Below are 17,775 nucleotides of genomic sequence, written 5' to 3'. Positions count from 1 at the left end.
AAGCCGAGACAAAGTTAAAAACTACAAACATTTTTTCTGTTACAAAACATCTGCATTCTCTCTCCGTATGCAGTGACGAGGCTCTTTCTCCAGCTGAGGCATTTCTGTGTCACTATTTCTGTGGTTCATGTTTGTGTAAATATACTGTCTGCTTAACACAGAAATTGTTGGTCAAGTCTGATCCTTAAAAAAAGAAAAAATCCAATCAAGGAAGCTGTGTACAGTCTGTGTGTAAACACTGATTCCTGAAGTGTGGGTGGGGGGTGTTTCCTTGTAGGGGTTATAGAAATGTTTGACTTAATTTCTGTGTTTTATATTTTTATAATAAAGATTTAATGAAAAACGGGCCACAGGATATCTATGGTGATTTGTTTGTGTGTGTGTGTGTGTGTGTGTGTGTGTGTGTGTGTGTGTGTGTGTGTGTGTGTGTGTGTGTAAAAAAAAAAAAAAAAAAGTAAAAATTAATATCTGCACGGAACTCACCATCTGTGTGTGGTTGGGATAGAAGGTTTGTTCATTCAGGGGAAATTTCTCAGGACCAAGGGAGTGGTAGAGCTTAATCATCTGAGAAAACTGTAAGCAGACATAAACAAGAAAGTCAGATGTCATTATTTAAGCAGCGAAGGACAGGAGAGGCTAGATAGATGCTTTTGGAAGATACATCTATGTTCACAGCATGACATTCATAATTGGAGGACACACAACGTCATGTATGATGAATGGTCTGGGACTCTAGAGGCCACAAATGTGATGGCATGGGAGAAAATATTTTTCCTTTCCTCACAGATGCTTATGAGATACGACCCAATGAAGCAGCACAGTTAGACCCAACACCTGTTTTGCCTCACCTTCGTCAAGTTAATAGTTTTGAACTTGTTGCATCCAGCTGTGGGTTAATGTAACAGAAGTAAAAATAGCTTGACATGTAGCTGCATTGTACTCTGAGCTATGATTGTATTCTTCTGCTACACTGGATGTTAAAATGTCTCTGCCTCTCTTAAGATGTATGTTTCCCTAAAAGAAGCAGCTCTGAAAAGAAGCCCTTACTCTCTTACTCAATTTATATTGCTGTTACCAAACTAACAACAAAATAGATCTAGAAATGCAAAGTTCAAGTAATTGACCTTCAATTTACATTACTGCTAATAATTTTCCAAACATACCAAAGCTTTTTAGATTGATTTCCTGTATTCCAGGCAGCCATTTATTTTTGGTAATATCAATATGCTATGAAAATGTTTAAAAAAGTTGCTGTCAAGAGTGTAGTAATGCAGAGGGTGAAATTGTTCTCAAAGTAAGGGATGCTGAGGCATAGTATGGGGGAGAACATGAGTGACCACTGGGAAAAAGACGTGGAGTGGGACAAAAGAAAAATGAATTTGATACATTTGGGAGCAAAAAAGTACTCTGATGCTGGCAAGGTTATTAAGATCTTTTAAGAGCAAAACAACATGTAGCTTACTGTACAAGATGGACAGACTTTTGAAGAAAAGAAAAACATGTGATTTAGGTGATTAAATATTGATTTTGATGTCGTACCTATCGCAAGCAACATTCAGATTTTTACCATTTGATTTTCACTGACCATCATAATTAATAGGATAGAAACTTGACTATCTAGAAAATATGGTAAAATATGGGCTAAATGAGTTAAAACATCCAGTGTTAAGTCTGTTCTTTCACCAAATCATCAAAGTATGTCTGTTTTTGTCTCTTATGGCACATAAAACCTCCTTTAAACGTAAAATTATCATTATGAACCCATGCAGAGCCACATTGACAGCCTTTTCACTGCAGTCCTGTAACTTGTTTTCTCTCAGTACAGAGTGAGTAATAATGTGTGACTGTGGAGGCCGCCTGCTCCGCCAGCTCCAGAGACAGGTGTTACAGCTCCCTTTAATAGCCCAAATAAATCAGTCGAAGGCAGCCGTCGAGGCAGGGACGCACGACACCTTTGTGTGGGTTAAAGTAGAGCAACGAGGGCCATTAAAGATCACTTACCACCCAAGGTTTGCTGCAGAAGTTGTAGATGGAGAAGAGAGAGTTGATGCTGGGGACGCCACCAAAATGCAGGCCAATTACAAGGTTCCTGAAGTCCTCTCCTGGGATCATGCTGTAGGCGTGCTGGCGAATCAGGACAAAGTCGGGCTTGAAGGACCTGCAGCCAGATGGACATGAAAATGAAAACCATCAGTTACTGCATTTTGGCATGATTTAGATCTTGTGTGATGAAGTGAAAGGTAATTTAGAGGTATAATAAAACAGGGCAGAATTCACCAGTACTAGAGTTTAATTTTTAGCCAGGCTAGCAACGTGGCTATCTTAACAGCTATTTGATGGATGGAAATGAAAGTTTGTACAGACATTCATGCTCCCAAGAGAATTAATCCTAATGTTTTTGATGATCCCCTGACTTTTCCTGCTGCGCCACCATGAGGTTGACAATTGTATTTTTGAGTGAAATATCTCAACAACTATTGGATGGATTGCCATGAAATTTGGTACACAATATTCTTGTCCCCCTCAGGATGAACTGTACTAATGTACTGTACTGGTGATTCCCTTACCTTTTCCTCTAGCATCATCATATCATCATCATCATCATCATCATCATCAGGTCAAAATTTAAATTCTTCTAATGCTTCAGTTTGTGACTGACTGACTTATGACTGAAACAAAAATGACATTCCCATCAACTTCCCCAGATAGCAAAACTAATCTGGCCCATACTTGGACCACATGTTTGTGTTCCCTCTGGTCCAGTGTACGCCCGGTTCCTCGGCCTGAGCCTGGCCCATATGCAGCATGATTGTCAGATCAAACATAAATGGGCCTGATCTGTCCCAATGTGTTTCACACAATAGTAAAAGACTATGGTCCAGTTCTGATCCACATACTGTAACATTCCATATTTTAATATTTTGGCCCAGCTGTACTTTGTGTTTAGCACCAATTAGTGAGTGTTGGCATGTTAAAACACTAAACTGAGATGGTGTACATGATAAACATTATACCTGCTAAACATCACCATTAGCATTGTGAACATGTTAGCATGCTAGTGTTAGCAATTACTTTAGTACAGCCTCACAGAACTAACTCTGATCTTGTCAAGTAAAAAAAAGAAGAAAAAGTGATGAGCTGTCACCTGTCCAGTGGATAAGGTCTCTAAATCCGCCACAGCCACATGGAGCTTCATGTTTATTTTATTTCTCCTTTTACTTTTGACCACCCATATGACACAAATACAGGAGAAGGTAGTTTACACCACTGAATGTTCTGAACATCATTTTAAAAGCCAATGTCAGGATGACAGGTGCACTTGGACTCATACACATATAGTGATAAATATACATCATGACTTGTTTTCTGAGACTGACCTCTCTGTTAAACACCTTTAACCTGACCGAGCTTAAGTCAGACGTCTCCACCACGCCGGCTTCTCCCGGGCCGACAGCTCTGTCAGCACATTAACACACTGTATCTGGGCCTTGTGTTTACAGTCAAGGGCTCCATTATTCACTGACTATGTCGGGCTGAAGGGGTGAAGAAATGCTCCTCGAAGCACCTAATCTTTTTGGACCATCTATTCAATTAACACAGGCTAATCCTTCCTTTACAAACTGTTCTGGGAGCAGGGCCAAGTGACCCATCAGGCTCCTGGAGGGCTCCTTTAAACCAGCCCGCATTTTACATTAATGCAGGAAATTCACTTTGACTGCAGTTATTTTTTACCTATTAATGTTTTCATTTTCAATTCAGGTACTGTGCAACTGAGCATGTTTCATGTTCCTGTCATTAATTGCACTGTTAACCTGCATTACTTTAGAGTTTTACAATACAATTCTCTTTTCATATCATATATGTGATAGGAAGTAACATTTACAGTACATACTGTTATGGAATTTTCCATCTTTAGGGGTTACAAATTGGATTACATTGGGTCAAGCCTGGGCCTTGAGGTCACACTGTAAAGCTTATGCAGGAAGGAGGCTCCAGCTGTCTGTGATGTTTTGGGGAAAGCAGAAACCTCTCTGATAGAGGGTAAATCAGCAATGCCAGGGTCACCAAGGTCGGAGAGGGCCTTCCTAGACAACACAGATAGGTGGAATGTGTAGCCAGGATGTGCTAACAGTGACCTGAAGTTCCATGCAACATGACCTGAACTAACACGGGTAAAATGCAGTTCCTTGTTTAGAAACTAGTGAACCAATTAGACTAATTTTTCATATTGTAGGCTGATCTGCTGAGGTTAAAGACTAAAGGTCAGACTTTCAGAGGGCAGAACGGAAAGAGACAGCATCCGAGTGGCAGATGACTTCGATGTTCGCTATTTCAGTTCTCCTTGATCAAGTGCTTCAATAAACATTTTCAGCTTTAAGACATCAAAGACTCGTGTTTGCTTTTCTCCATCACTCAAAATATCCACAACACATACTATACAGCACTTTCTAAATGTATACATACTGTACAATACAAGAGTATTTTGCTTACATAATTATAGACTCTTATACAGACTTAGCTTCACAGCTATTTGTATTATGCCGGTTTAATGCAACACACCTATATGTTAGCACACAGTAGCAGTAGTAGCATGAATAGGTTTTATATTTGACATGAATTTAGTCTATTTTGAATTTAATTAATGTGGGTTTCAAGTGAGACCTTAAAACAATAGTTTGACATTTTTGGGAAATACACTTTTTTAGAGCTTTAAACAGTTGCCTGCTGCAACTGCAGATGATGTGAGAGTGAACCAAAACTGTAAAATGGCAGGCTGTAAAACCAAAACAATAAGCTGAAAGACATTAAAAAGCTCCATAGAGCAGAGTCAGGTGATAAATATCTGTGGGTCATCACTACGGGCGAGAATTTTCACACTACATAAAGTCATGTGATCAACTGTTAACCTGCAGAAACAGATGAGGAGACTTGCACATCACACATGCAGAATAAAAGTATGCATGCATATGTTCACAGGTACACACACAGTATAGTAGTTTAAGGGCTGCAGGTTGTAGGCTGAAATTACAGACAGGCTCTTGAGCAGACTCCGGGTCCTCAAGTGTTGCTTATGTTAGACGGGATGGCCAGGACTGGCAGGATGACTGAGGAGTGATCTGGTCTCGGCGACAGAGCGACTACAGCTGTTCCTCCCTGCTGCTGCACTCAGCCGCAGTGGCAACAGACCAAAGGCTCTGCTATTTATACTGGATGAAGCTGTTTATTGAGGCTCCAGAACCAAACCAGACTCAACGGTTCATGTGAAACACAAGTTCCTTATAAAAATATGGGCTGATTCATGTAGCGTGCAGTTTCTGACAAACACCCGATTTTAAATGAGAACAACATCATGTTGAACTGTGGGCAGTTTGACACTGCACCAGTCAAGACACTGATTTAAAATACACCTGTCTTATGAGAGTAAAACAAAATGTGTTGCATCCAAGAAGAGCTTGCCATCCCTGGTGAATGATTCTCACCATCTGCTAAGGTTAAAATCTCACATCAGGTAGGAGTATCCCTGTTCGACACCATATCCTGGTTTTAGTAACCTGAATACGCTCCTAACCCTATCAACATGAATGTGCTACCTGCAATACTCTCATAGAACCTGGGAAACTGTGGAATGTGGAATAAATTAGCTTTGTGCGCAGGTGCATCATCATCTTGTGGTTTATAGTATTTAGTCAGTAAAACATCCATCCCTGAACAGCTGAGTTGAAGGCAAGATTGGAAGCAGGTGGGTTAGTATTTTCATGATCAATTAATCTGCAAATCATTTTCTCAACTAATTGTTTAGAAAATGTTAGAAAACAATGCTCATTGCAATTTCCCAGAGCCAAAGGTAACATCTTCAGATTGCTTGGTTCGTTTGACAAACAGCCAAAAACCCAAAGATATTCATTCAACATTTAAGCAACAAAGATTTTTAGAGATTACTGACCAATCTGCAATGTGCCCAAAGGAATCACATTGATACTCTTTCAATGTATTCTTGCTTCCATTTTCAACATCTCACTATGCATTTGTACATAAGTCAAGACAAACTTTTATGCCTTGTTTTTATATATTAAGATCTGGACACTACTACAAACTCGGTGCTTGGTGCATGCGTGCATAAAAACAAAAAGACCACACCTCTGCGCTACCTCATTACCACTGAAAGGCCCGATGCAGAAGACGTTCAGCTCAGTGGGATGGCTTTCACTGGGATACAGTTAATGGAGGCAGTGCCCTATAGCAGCAGAGCATTACCGAGGTTTGTCACCCATTAACTTTGTTTTTCTGTCTCTTCACTCTGACTCGTTCTGCCGAAGCAAGGCTCCCTGCGGGTCGTGGATTACACTGAAGCGGCACTTTTATGCTTTACGGTCCAAATCATTCGGGCCCTACAGTCATCAGTTCACGGGCGATATGCTAATGCGCCCTTTGAATGGGTTGTCAGTGGTGCAATAAAGGCTGATAACAGGCACTGATATGGGGATAGCAAGGTTATAGATTAGAGCATGAGGACAGAATGGATCCATGTGGAATAATGAGCCCATTCATGACACATGAATAGTAAATTGAGGAAGATGGGGACAGACGTGCTGGAAAAAATATCCATCTTAACAAGTCATCCTTAAATTCAACTCAAACTAAACCTGTGAGAAGAAGAACATTATTTTATATTATTTAAATTAAAGTTCTTAGGAACAGTTTGTCTCAGGTGTCTCAAAACCAGGTGATTTCTGAATATAGCCTTACAAGTGGGTAAGTCAACTAAGAAGATACATGAATGTAAGACAACTTTCCTGGAGTCACATTGCTCCTCCTTTGATGGCAGCTAATCACGTTCCCACACTTGCAACCCCCACATGAATTTATTATGTACCAGATCAGTCTGTCCACTGAATACACAGAGACCAAACTGATACCAACCCTCCATCAAATTACCCTGAATAAAGTAATCAGTCATATTAATGTGTTATTGCCCAACACTGCTGATAAGCCCACTGTACCCTGCCCTAACATTATGGTGAAAGGCAGGTAAGGCCCAAAAAGCCAACAAACATTTTTAAACCCAGAAAGAAATTCGGTTTTGACTCCACTGCAAGCCTGACAGTAAGAGTATCATACAACATACTGTGCAACAGCACCAACAGGATGTTTTCATCAGAATTCCTAGAGCAGGAAACTATTCAAACCAAGACAATATGCTGCCATTTTGTTCTCCACATCCATTTATCATACAGAATCTCTGACCTTCTAACAGGCTCCACAGGGATGTCTGAATTGTGGGGAACATTTGTCCTCATAATGCCCCTGTGCCTGGCTCAAAGGCAAGCAAGGGCTTTATCTTCCTCCCATTAGTCTGTCTCTCATTGATAAGGATAATCGGGGTGGAACTCAGCGGGAATGCCACAAATGTCAAATAGTACATACCGAGGATCTGCGCAGCACTCATACACAATGGTGCTTTGTGCCAAACTGGCTCTCCGTCATCAGAGCAAAATCCACCTTGGAGAGAAATATCTTTCCTGTGAGGAGGACAGACACTCATAGCAAGGACTCTAAATAGTGCCAAAACATTGCCGTGTCAGCTAGCAAAACAGAACTCTTTCTTTGCGTTTTGGGAGCATTTGTTTTCTTAGAATTAAGTATGAAGCTGAAGCAACTAACCTAGCTTAGCATAATGACTAAAAGCAGGGGGAAACAGCTAGCTTGGCTCTGTCCAAAGCTAAAAAAAAAAGCTCACTAATTGCCTAGCAACACAAAATTGGCAGCACCAAATGGCAGACCAACAAAGTTAGCAACTAGCTAATGAACAGAGTAGCAGCTAAGAAGCTGAAGAACCAGATATTTCCATCAGCAATTAGTGGAGACTGCAAATGTAAATCAGCAATCGTTTGCTAGCAGGTTTGACGTATCAATTTACAAGGTGCTGCCCCTAATTGACAATTTGTATTCCGAACTTAACACGATATACTATATGTTTTTTGTTAAATCTGTACACAAATAGCAATGTAAAAACATCAGGTAACTACACTTTGGCAAACAAAAGCCTGGCAATACTTGCAGGAGTCTTGTTGTCTCAATGAGGTTGTCTGGCTGCACAATTAATGAAAAGCACAGATAAGAAGAAATAGTTAGATCATGTAACTCTCGCTAAAACTACAAAATAGTTTTATATTTCTCTTTGTCTATGAATTAAACAAATGAGATACATTGTGTTAATTAGTGAGCTTTATAGCTCCCAGTCTTTATGCTAGGCTAAGCTAATAGCCACCTGGCTCTAGCTCTGTGCTTGTCGCACAGACATATCAGTCTTCTCACCTGACTCTCGGAAAGGAAGTAAGCGTATTTCTATAAAATTCAATATTTGGATAAAGTTCTCCAGAAGGTACAGCTTGAACTTTAATGCTGAAGAATCCCACAATGTGACATCAGTAAACTGCAGACGGGACTGGACTTTAGTGAGCTCACTTTTTTCTAAATGGCATTCTCGCTCCACTCCCTGTTGCAACCTCACTTTGTCTTCATGGCAAACAAAGCAGCTGTATTTTTACATTAGTAAGTAAGTATGTAAAGCTTTATTTATATAGCACTTTTTAAAACACCGTTACAAAGCCCTTCACAAACACACATGCAAAATTAAAACAAATCGATTGACAAAACAGTGTAATTTACGGTATAAAATATAACACTGCACAGAGAGACAGACCAAACTGAAATGAAACAAGACATGAGAACAGGAAAGGGCGTCTATACAAAGGCTTGTCGATATGAATGGGTTTTTAGGCACCGTTTAAAACAGTCCAAAGATTCAGCAAATCTAATAGATTGTGGAAGATGATTCCATAGAATTGGGGCTAAGACTGCAAATGCGTAGTCACCTTTTGTTTTGCGGTTAGCACAGGGGATAGATAAAAGGCAGAGATTTGAGGATCGATCGTAGTGGTCGAGAAGTGGAATGAGGAACAAGGAGGTCAGAAATGTAGCTAGGGGCAAGGTCATAGAGTGCTATATATGTAATCAGCAGGATCTTTTATCAGCAGGAATTTTATAGGACGCCAGTGGATAAAATCTTGCCTTGTGCAACTTTGGGAATATAATAATTGTTGCAAATTGTTGCAAATCCAAAGCAATTAAATGAATCATTAAAATATGAGACAGATTGCTTTGTTACATTTTTGGCAGTGCAGCAGCTCTTACATTTATGCAACAAAATGTTTAGTCACATAAAACATTCAACATAGAAATTAGCTTTGGGATTTACTGTAATACTTGTATTGGCCCTCTGCTAATGATAACTTTGTATACAGTATTTTGTTAAAATCAATCCAGAATCCCCCTCCATCCAATCTGTCTAATTTTGAGAAAACGGTTTTGAGCGTTTTAATTGGTGGATTGAGATTCACTTGGCTCACAGTAGGGGAAGAAGTGAAGTTTTTGTCCAAAGTTTGATAGAAGGTGATCGAAGTGAGTTTTTGAAAAAAAAATTCTGAAACGTAAACAGGTTATTAAGCCTTGCATCTACAAATACGTTTTTTTTTAGAACTGTGGCTCCTTAATTTTATGTAGGCAAGTGAGCATATTCAAACAAAACAAAAAGGTCTTCAATTGGGTTTTCATCCATACTGTACACATACAACTATCATATCCAAAGAACCCTGAAGAACCCTCTGTTCCCTCTGTGTACAGTTACTGGCCGAAGCATAGTATCATGTTGTGGTCCCCTGGCCTGGATCTAGGTCTTGTTGTAGTTGCGGCGGTGGCTCCAGGCCCAGTGGCACCAGAGCGACCTGGCAGGGGCTCAGATCCTGGGCGGTGGCCCGGTCAGGGCTGCCAGAGCCCGGGATCGCCTCCAGCCGCGATCACACTCCAGGGCTCATCTCCACACCACACTGAGCACAGTGAAGGTCACACAGAAAACAAAGAACATGCGCCAACAACTAAAATAACAAAGAGTTGTAGATTAATTTGAATTACACCTCTGAAATACAAACAGGAGAGGGTGTAACTTAAGCACATGTGCTAGCAAAACATATTAGAGAATGTTTAGTTGCTTAACAGTGATTGTGTTGAGGATTTGGAGAAGAGTCCCATGGGAGTCGAATGTAATGAGGAAAGGAGCTGCAAGAGCGATAGAGCACCAAATGACCTCTGGCAGAGGGGGAAATGAGTGTTGTTATGAGTTTGAGTGAATTAGCGGGGCCATTTGTATTCATGGCTGTATTACAAAAGCAGGGATGGTGGAGTGGGCCTCATAGCCGCTTTATGCTTTCATTACTGTCTCCTAAAGGAAACCACCCTCAGGCACCCTAAAGCCATGTCTGAACTCACCATGTCTGTGAGCAGGATTTATTTGCTCGGTAACAAGATGAACCTGTCTGAGGTATTAGGTGTTGAGGCTGCTCCAGGCAGACAGTTCTTTCACTGATTAAAATGGGTTTTCAAGGGGTCAAGGGAAAAGGGGGGTTAAGGCTTGTCTTTGTGTATGTGTGTGTGAGTCTGAATCGTCTCTGTGTGGTCTGAGCAGTAAATCGTCACCTGAGGTAACCAAAGGAGGGGAGCCTTGTTATGTGTGCTGTAGGGATTGGAAAGGAAAGAGGAGTGGTCCCGTCTGGCTGAGACCGGTAGCTTTCAGGATAGAAAATTAAATAGAAAGAGACAAAAAAAAAAAAGGAATCAGACAAGGATCTGCTAATGTAATCTGGCTGCCTCCCTCCATCTGTGGGGCTGAGAACAGTGTGACGAGGCAGTTTGGCCATGGCAGGGAACCCCATATGGCATGAACACCCATCAGTGTATTAATTAATCAAGTTTAGGGAACTTCCTGAAATCCAGTCTTGACTCTAGTGACACTGGATATTTCACCTACACTGACAGAATATTTCTGAACTACATTTTGTGTTGAGAGCTAAAATTGTAGGACATCCTGTTATGGTGGCTTTCAAGGAACATAAATGTAACTGACTTTCGACATCTATACACTGACTTTTACCCTTAATGCCAAAACAACTTGATGTTGAGACAGCTCAGTTTAAGTGATACGTTGTTTATGGCCCGTGCCTGTGGCGTGGGGATGGCAGTTCGGTTGGTTGGTCCATCGGTTGGGCCAAACTGAAAAATCTCAGCAACTATTGGATGTGCTGCGATGGATTTTCGTACAGACATTCATGGTGCCGAGGAGACGTATCCTAATGACTTTGGTGATTCCATGACGTATCAACTTCTACGTTCACTTCTACTACATGAGCTGGCACAATAAATTGGTTATAGCTATTCATGGTTATTCATGGACAATGTATCCTAATGACTCTGGTGACTGCACCACAATGGGGTTGGTATTTTTTGTTTTTTAATTAAATGTCTCAACATTTATTAAATGGAATGGTATGACATTTAGTACAGACATTCACATCCCTTTAGGAGGAATTGTTATTGGTGATCTCCTGACTTTTCATCTAGTGCCATCATAGGGTTAAAATTCTAATTTGTCTGCAAATAACTACAAAACTGATATTCCCATCAGCCTCAGTTGTACTTTGTGTTTAGTGCTACTTAGCAAATTATAGCAATGCTCACACGAACAAGAATATTATGAGCATGGTGAACATTATACCTGGTAAACAACAGCATTTTAACATCGTCATTGTGAGCTTGTTAGCATGCTGATGTTAGCCTTTAGCTCAAAGCACTGTTGTGCCTAAATTCATTCTCAAAGCTAGTACTTTAACCCAATCACTAACAGCTGACTATTAAAGTGAGACTCACATGGAAACTGGCTTGCATATACAGTATGTAACTGTCAATCTACATGCATCAATTATGAGAAAAATTAGCTAGCGTGCTTGGTTACAGCATGTTTTTGAATGTTGTTATGGCTATTAAAGCAACATGTTTGCACCAAGTTTGGATGTGTACCACTCTCCAGAGAGTTCACTACTACTATTGCTAATCGTTGCTTATGTTATGTATTGGTCGGTTATGATGATTTGACCCTTAACCTCTATGAAGTCAGAAAGGTTAGCGACATGGTTTGACTAAACTAAATGGTAAAAGTTGTTTAGTAAAGATTTGTTGTTGTTATTTAGTGTTGTTATAATGCTGTTATCAGCCCAAGTAATTGCTGTCAATTACACAGAACATTTCCAATATTTCACTGATTAGTTGGATTACTGTTCTGTAATGAACTATCATATTTGACACCTTCAGAACTGTCATGAATGTATTTTTAACTAGATTTTTTTTTGCCGAACCAAAAGTTTTTGTGTATATAATCCATCATAAATCTTAAACTCATTTTTAGATTGTTATTGTTATTCTAAAAAAAGTGTCCAATCTGTCCACATTTAAAGCTAAAAACAGACCTTGATAGACAACTTAATGGAAGTTAATAGAGGAGTGGTTGGGTTAATAGCAGACATAATGATTGGCACAGTATTTTATAGTGTTAATTAGGCCCTCTAAGAGCAATAAGTTTTTTTTTATTGAATACTGATGTTTGGTGTTCCATATGGCAGAAAGCACTCCCAACAGTTTAAAACCTCCTCCTCACATTTACTTTTACCTTCACATTTTAGGCATCTAGCTGACTTGCTACCCAAACCTACTTCCAGTGAGCGTCACAGTAAAACAAGCTTAATAAAATCCTCAATCACTAAGAATTAACACATCCACTGCCCGACGTTAATCACCACTAATTAATCAACGGGTTTTATTAACCACAGGAGGAGGGCTGTGCAGAAGCAGGGGATGGGGGGAGGAGAGAAACACTCTGTGGCTTATCATACTTGGCTGCTGTAATATGTCTTTCAGCCAGACCAGTGTTCCCACTTTGAGCTGAGCAGCTCACTGGAGGTTTTGGCAGCAGAGAGCAGAGAAGCCAAAGGGCTGACTACAGCAGTGCAGCAGAAAAAAACATGTCATAACTACTGTACCTTGTGGCATGTCGTTCTGCTGTACTGTAGGCTGAGCATGCCACGTTGCACATAGTGGTAGCAAAATTATATGCAAACTTCAGTTTTTATTTGATGCCCTGTGATACTAATTCACAGTAAATTTGAGGTTTTGATAAACAGGAACCTGCAGTCATGGATTTGTTTTCTCTTCATGCCCGAAGGTTAGTGTGATACTGTTTGTGACTCATAATAATAATAATAATAATAATAAATCCAATAAATTCTCAAACTGTTGTTAGTCATGCTAGCAGCATGGCACTATGGAGGGCAGTGCTGGTCTGTCGTCGGTCTGTTGATCAGTCCAACTTTTTGGTTGGACTGAAATATCTCAACCATTACTGGATGGATTGCCATGAAATATGGTACAGACATCCATGTTCATGTTCCCCTCAGGATGAATTGTAATCACTTTTGTGATCCCTTAACTTTTCATCTAGCACCATCATCAGGTCAAAATTTTAATTTGTCCAATACTTTGGTTCATGACCAAAACCTGCGAAACTACTAACATTCCCATCAGCCTCCACTGTACTTTGTGATAATTGTGTTTTGTGATAATTAGCAAATGCTAGCATGCTAACATGCTAAACTAAGATTATGAATATGGTAAACATTATACCTGCTAAAGTTAAACATGTTAGCATTATCATTGTGAATATGTTAGCCTGCTGAGGTTAGCATTCGGCTCAAAGCACTGCTGTGCCTAAGAACAGACTCACAGAGCCCCTAGCATGGCTGTAGGCTGTATTCAGACTAAATCAGGTGGTGTGGCCCACCACCGCAGGGTTGAGTGGAGGTGTGTCGGGGTGTGGGCATGTTTATTTGTACTCTAGAATGTAACCACTGTGAAATAATCAGAAAATAACATTTTATTGATCTGATTCACCAGATTTCTTGCTACCAGTGCTCCTTCTCTTCATTCACTCTCCAGCTCACTTGACCACATCTGCTCTCTCTCTCACTGGTGCTCTCAGCTCTCTCTCTTTTTCTCTCATCTTTTTTAAAAAGACTCAGGACAGCAAAGTCTAACTTTACTTTTAACGTTATCAAACAAAGAGAAACATCCTCCCCTCGTCCTAGTAAGGTCTTTGCACTCCCTCATGGCACAGTTTACAGCCTTGATCAGTTTAATCTGCATCTGTGATTGGCCACCGCAGCCTTCAGCCGCAGTGACGTCAGGTTGCATTTCTCCAAAAGTTGACTCTGGCTCAACTTTCCGGCCACAGTCCGGTGTGGCGCTGCTGCAGCCATAACACCCACAACGGACACGCAGTATCCCCATTCAAATGAATGGGAAGACGGGTATTTTCACTGCACCACCTAATCTGGTCTGAGCATGACCTTAGTCTTGTTTCTAGATCTGGGGCAGTGATTAGTTTCCAGCTCTCATTTTTTAGCTCTATCTTACTAGATCACCCTCAGATTGCTCTGGAAAACCTTTTGTATGCATGGTCTGTACTAGCATGTGTAAGGTGCGCACATGACATGTACGCATGGCTGTATAAAATGGGTTATGCATAGTTTTTGTGCATTCACATAGTTTATACGTCTGCAACTTTACAGCTCAAATTCAAACTCACCATATCATTTCATTTTTCATTTCCCAACCGAAATGCTGCCACGCACATAACTTTTGTCCATGAGAATTGAGCTCTCTTTTATCTTCTTTCATCTTGCTATCTCAACTGCCTGTAGCGTGTTGGTTGTGTGTGGATGTGCACCCAAAAGTAAATTCTTGTTTATGTAGATCTTGCATTTCAATTACAGTAGAGCTGCTTTTACTTTGATGCTAAAGTGGCCAAATATTTAGCTGATTGCTTCCAAAGCTGGTTTGGATTACTGGATCTTTACATTTACACCTGCCTATCATACACAAGATCTGATTACAGAGCAAACATTGGATGCACTGTAATCAGGATGCATGTTTATATCAGGTGTAAAGGCAAACTAAATCTATTTAATCACCACTTGTAATCTGAGACAACAGTCTGCAAAAGATAACCAAGATAAACAAAAACCTCATTCACACTCAATACTGTGTTATATGCTTCTTGCCTGGTTTAGCTTCTTTCATATTAGTTAAGTTGTTATGTGAAATACATTGTCATTGTTGATATCTTTAACCATATCACAAAAGAATTATTGTTTTATTGTATAGCAAATATGACAAAAGTGAGAGAAACCTCACTGCATAAACAACTCTGAAACTACAGAACTGTGAGAAAGTGTGCCGCTGCACTGAGCCGACAGAGGAGATGTGTTAAGCGAGCATGCCTGTGGACAGAGGTCAGAGATCACAGCGCTGCGAGCACAACAGTCATAGACACGTGGAAAAGCAGGAACCTGCTGTAAATATACAGTGTAAACGTGCCTCTAAGCATGTGTGCAACCCTCCCAACAACACTCACGCACACGGAAAAATGTCATCAGACAGAGTGCATTTAATTTGTGCTTGGGAAATTGGTGTTGTGTCTGTCCTCTGTCTATCTGTCAACATATTACAACATTCTTGTGACTCAGAATGAAACACGTTGCTATCAAAGAAATAATACATTTTCATTGGCCATAATCTAAGACAAAGACAGATTCAAATCTGTAACTGATTTTTTTCATCCAGCAAAACATTCAGTGTCTTACATACAAACATAAAAACTTTTAGGGGTTTAATTGGGACCTTCCATTTAAAGAACAGTGTTTCCAGCCACTATCAACCAGAGTGCTTGCTAGACCATTGCACTGTTTGTAGTCAAGCACAGAGTCATAAACCACAATCTAAACCACAACAATTTGGCGATGAATGTCAGTGTTTGTGAACAAGGCAGCAGTCACACCATCTGCAACCAATTTGGCCTTTCTATCATTACAGCAATATCACCAAAAATATTCAACCTGCACAATAACCTCAGTGTCAATTTTGACAACAAGTTGCATTGTAACATCGGTCGTATTACTGCCCGTGGTCTATGATTATCCTCCCTTTATTTCACAGTGCACTGCATGGCAATGGTCAGGCCATTTCCGGTACAAATACTACTTTCAACACCGATAAGAAGGTTTTTGCATAAAACTGTGTGGAGCTGAAGCCAAAACACAGATTACTTGATCATTCTCCAGGGAAGCTGTGAAACAGAATGAAGACTGGTGGGCTGACGCTGGATGGCATGCACTTGGTTGGCTGATCTAATCGACCAGTCGCTATGCAGAAACTCAGCAGCTTGGAGAATAAGAAGCGAGGGATTATTCAGACTTTGCAGATATAGTGTATGTGACCACTCCTTAAGCAAAGGCAGTTGATGCCATGTCAAACAGAGAACTCGCTGGGGCGGTTTAAATCCTGCATTGTTTACATCAATGCTGCTTCCTCTTTGTCTTTGTTGGAGCATTATCACCATCAACTGTCAAATATAATCACACAAGAAAAAGACAGCCAGTAAAGAACACTGTGGTGCAAGTGTAGATGAATGAATAAAAAGAAGTATTTCCAATTTTTTTAGCCAGAATTCACTTATCCGAACACTACTAGTTACAGCAAAAACATTGATCTCTATACTCATGTTTTTCTATTATTCTTCAACTGTACGTTAGCTAAAGTTTAGCTAACATAAAGTTGAAGAAGTTGTTTTAGTTGTTTATCTGCTTAACAACTAAACATTAATAGCATTCATGGAATGATACAGATGATTCAAAATTGTTTGTTTTACCAAATGACAAATAATTCAATTATTAATTATTAAATTAGCAGTCTTGTTTTGTCTTATGTTAGTTCATGCATTGCTACATTTGTTACCATGTTACCAGGGACCCACTCATACCAACACTAACTCCACTGGGTACCTTTAATAATACAGATGTAAAGTGTGCTTATTACCAGTTTAAGAAATACAGTTTGCAAATTTACTAACATTGATTAAAGTTGTACATTTTAGAAGTACATTTTCTCTGAAATTGTGAAAATATTTAGTGAAAAATTTAGCAGAAAATTTAGATGATACATCATACAGTTTAGCAACATTGTTACTTAATTTGATTGTAATCCTACCATTCAAAATTCAAATTCCATACATACAATACATTAAAATAAAAAAAGCACTGATGACATTCATAGTGTAGGTTGAAGAGGAGCATGAAGTTATCTTTGCCATCCAGATCAGCTGATCATCACTGATCTCCTTGAGCCCCAACTGAACATAACAGAGCAGTCTATTTAAACACCCAGCTTCACGTGTCCAACTGCTGCTGCTGCTGCTGCTAGAGGAGCTGCTTACTGGCCACCACTGCCACTGCAAGACCATTTCTATTTTTCATATGTACCAAAAATAACCCAAAATGTTCAGCACCTGCCCAAAAATGGCACATAAATGATTTGTGTGTTTAGTTTGATAGAGAGAAATTACTTTTCACTTTGATTATTTGCATGAAGGTGATGCATAAAGTGCAAGCAGGTGTCAGCATTAATGAAGTGTAATAAGACTCAGCAGTAATCTGATTTCTACAGAGTGATTAGAGGTGCATGTGCACAGACTGAAAAGCTTTGTAAAAATGGGTATAAATATACCTGAGCTGGCAATACAACCCGGTGGTTTTATGGGAATTATCAGTATTGCCAGAATGCTGCTTTGCTTAAACTCCTGATTGTATAACATGTGTTTTGCAAGACTGAGTGGTGACATTAGGCTCAAACTGTGCTCAGAAAGACTGAATGAAGTGATTAAATATTTGCCTCTTTTTTCAACATGGTCACACGAATTTCCCACCTGGGTTGAACATGGATAAGAAGTCCTATTTTTACTTTTCCGAATGCCTTAATTTCTCTGAGAGGCAATATACA

General features: G+C 39.8%; 1 protein-coding gene across 6 annotated transcripts in view; it reads right to left on the bottom strand.

The window, feature by feature from the left end:
* The window catches only part of LOC122975607 (synapsin-3-like), a 117,124-nt gene that overhangs the window by 65,419 nt on the left and 33,930 nt on the right, over positions 1 to 17,775 (bottom strand). For all 6 annotated transcript variants that reach the window (XM_044344129.1, XM_044344128.1, XM_044344125.1 and 3 more), the window contains 2 exons: positions 2,002 to 2,158; positions 484 to 573 (listed from right to left, as the gene is read on the bottom strand). In XM_044344129.1, the coding sequence (XP_044200064.1) occupies positions 484 to 573; positions 2,002 to 2,158 (247 nt within the window). The remainder of the gene's footprint in view (positions 1 to 483; positions 574 to 2,001; positions 2,159 to 17,775) is intronic.

This window comes from Thunnus albacares, chromosome 23, assembly GCF_914725855.1.
Source record: "Thunnus albacares chromosome 23, fThuAlb1.1, whole genome shotgun sequence".
Taxonomy (NCBI): Eukaryota; Metazoa; Chordata; class Actinopteri; order Scombriformes; family Scombridae; genus Thunnus; species Thunnus albacares.
The sequence above is the reverse complement of the archived record's forward strand: the minus strand, read 5'-3'. Positions and strand labels throughout refer to the sequence as shown.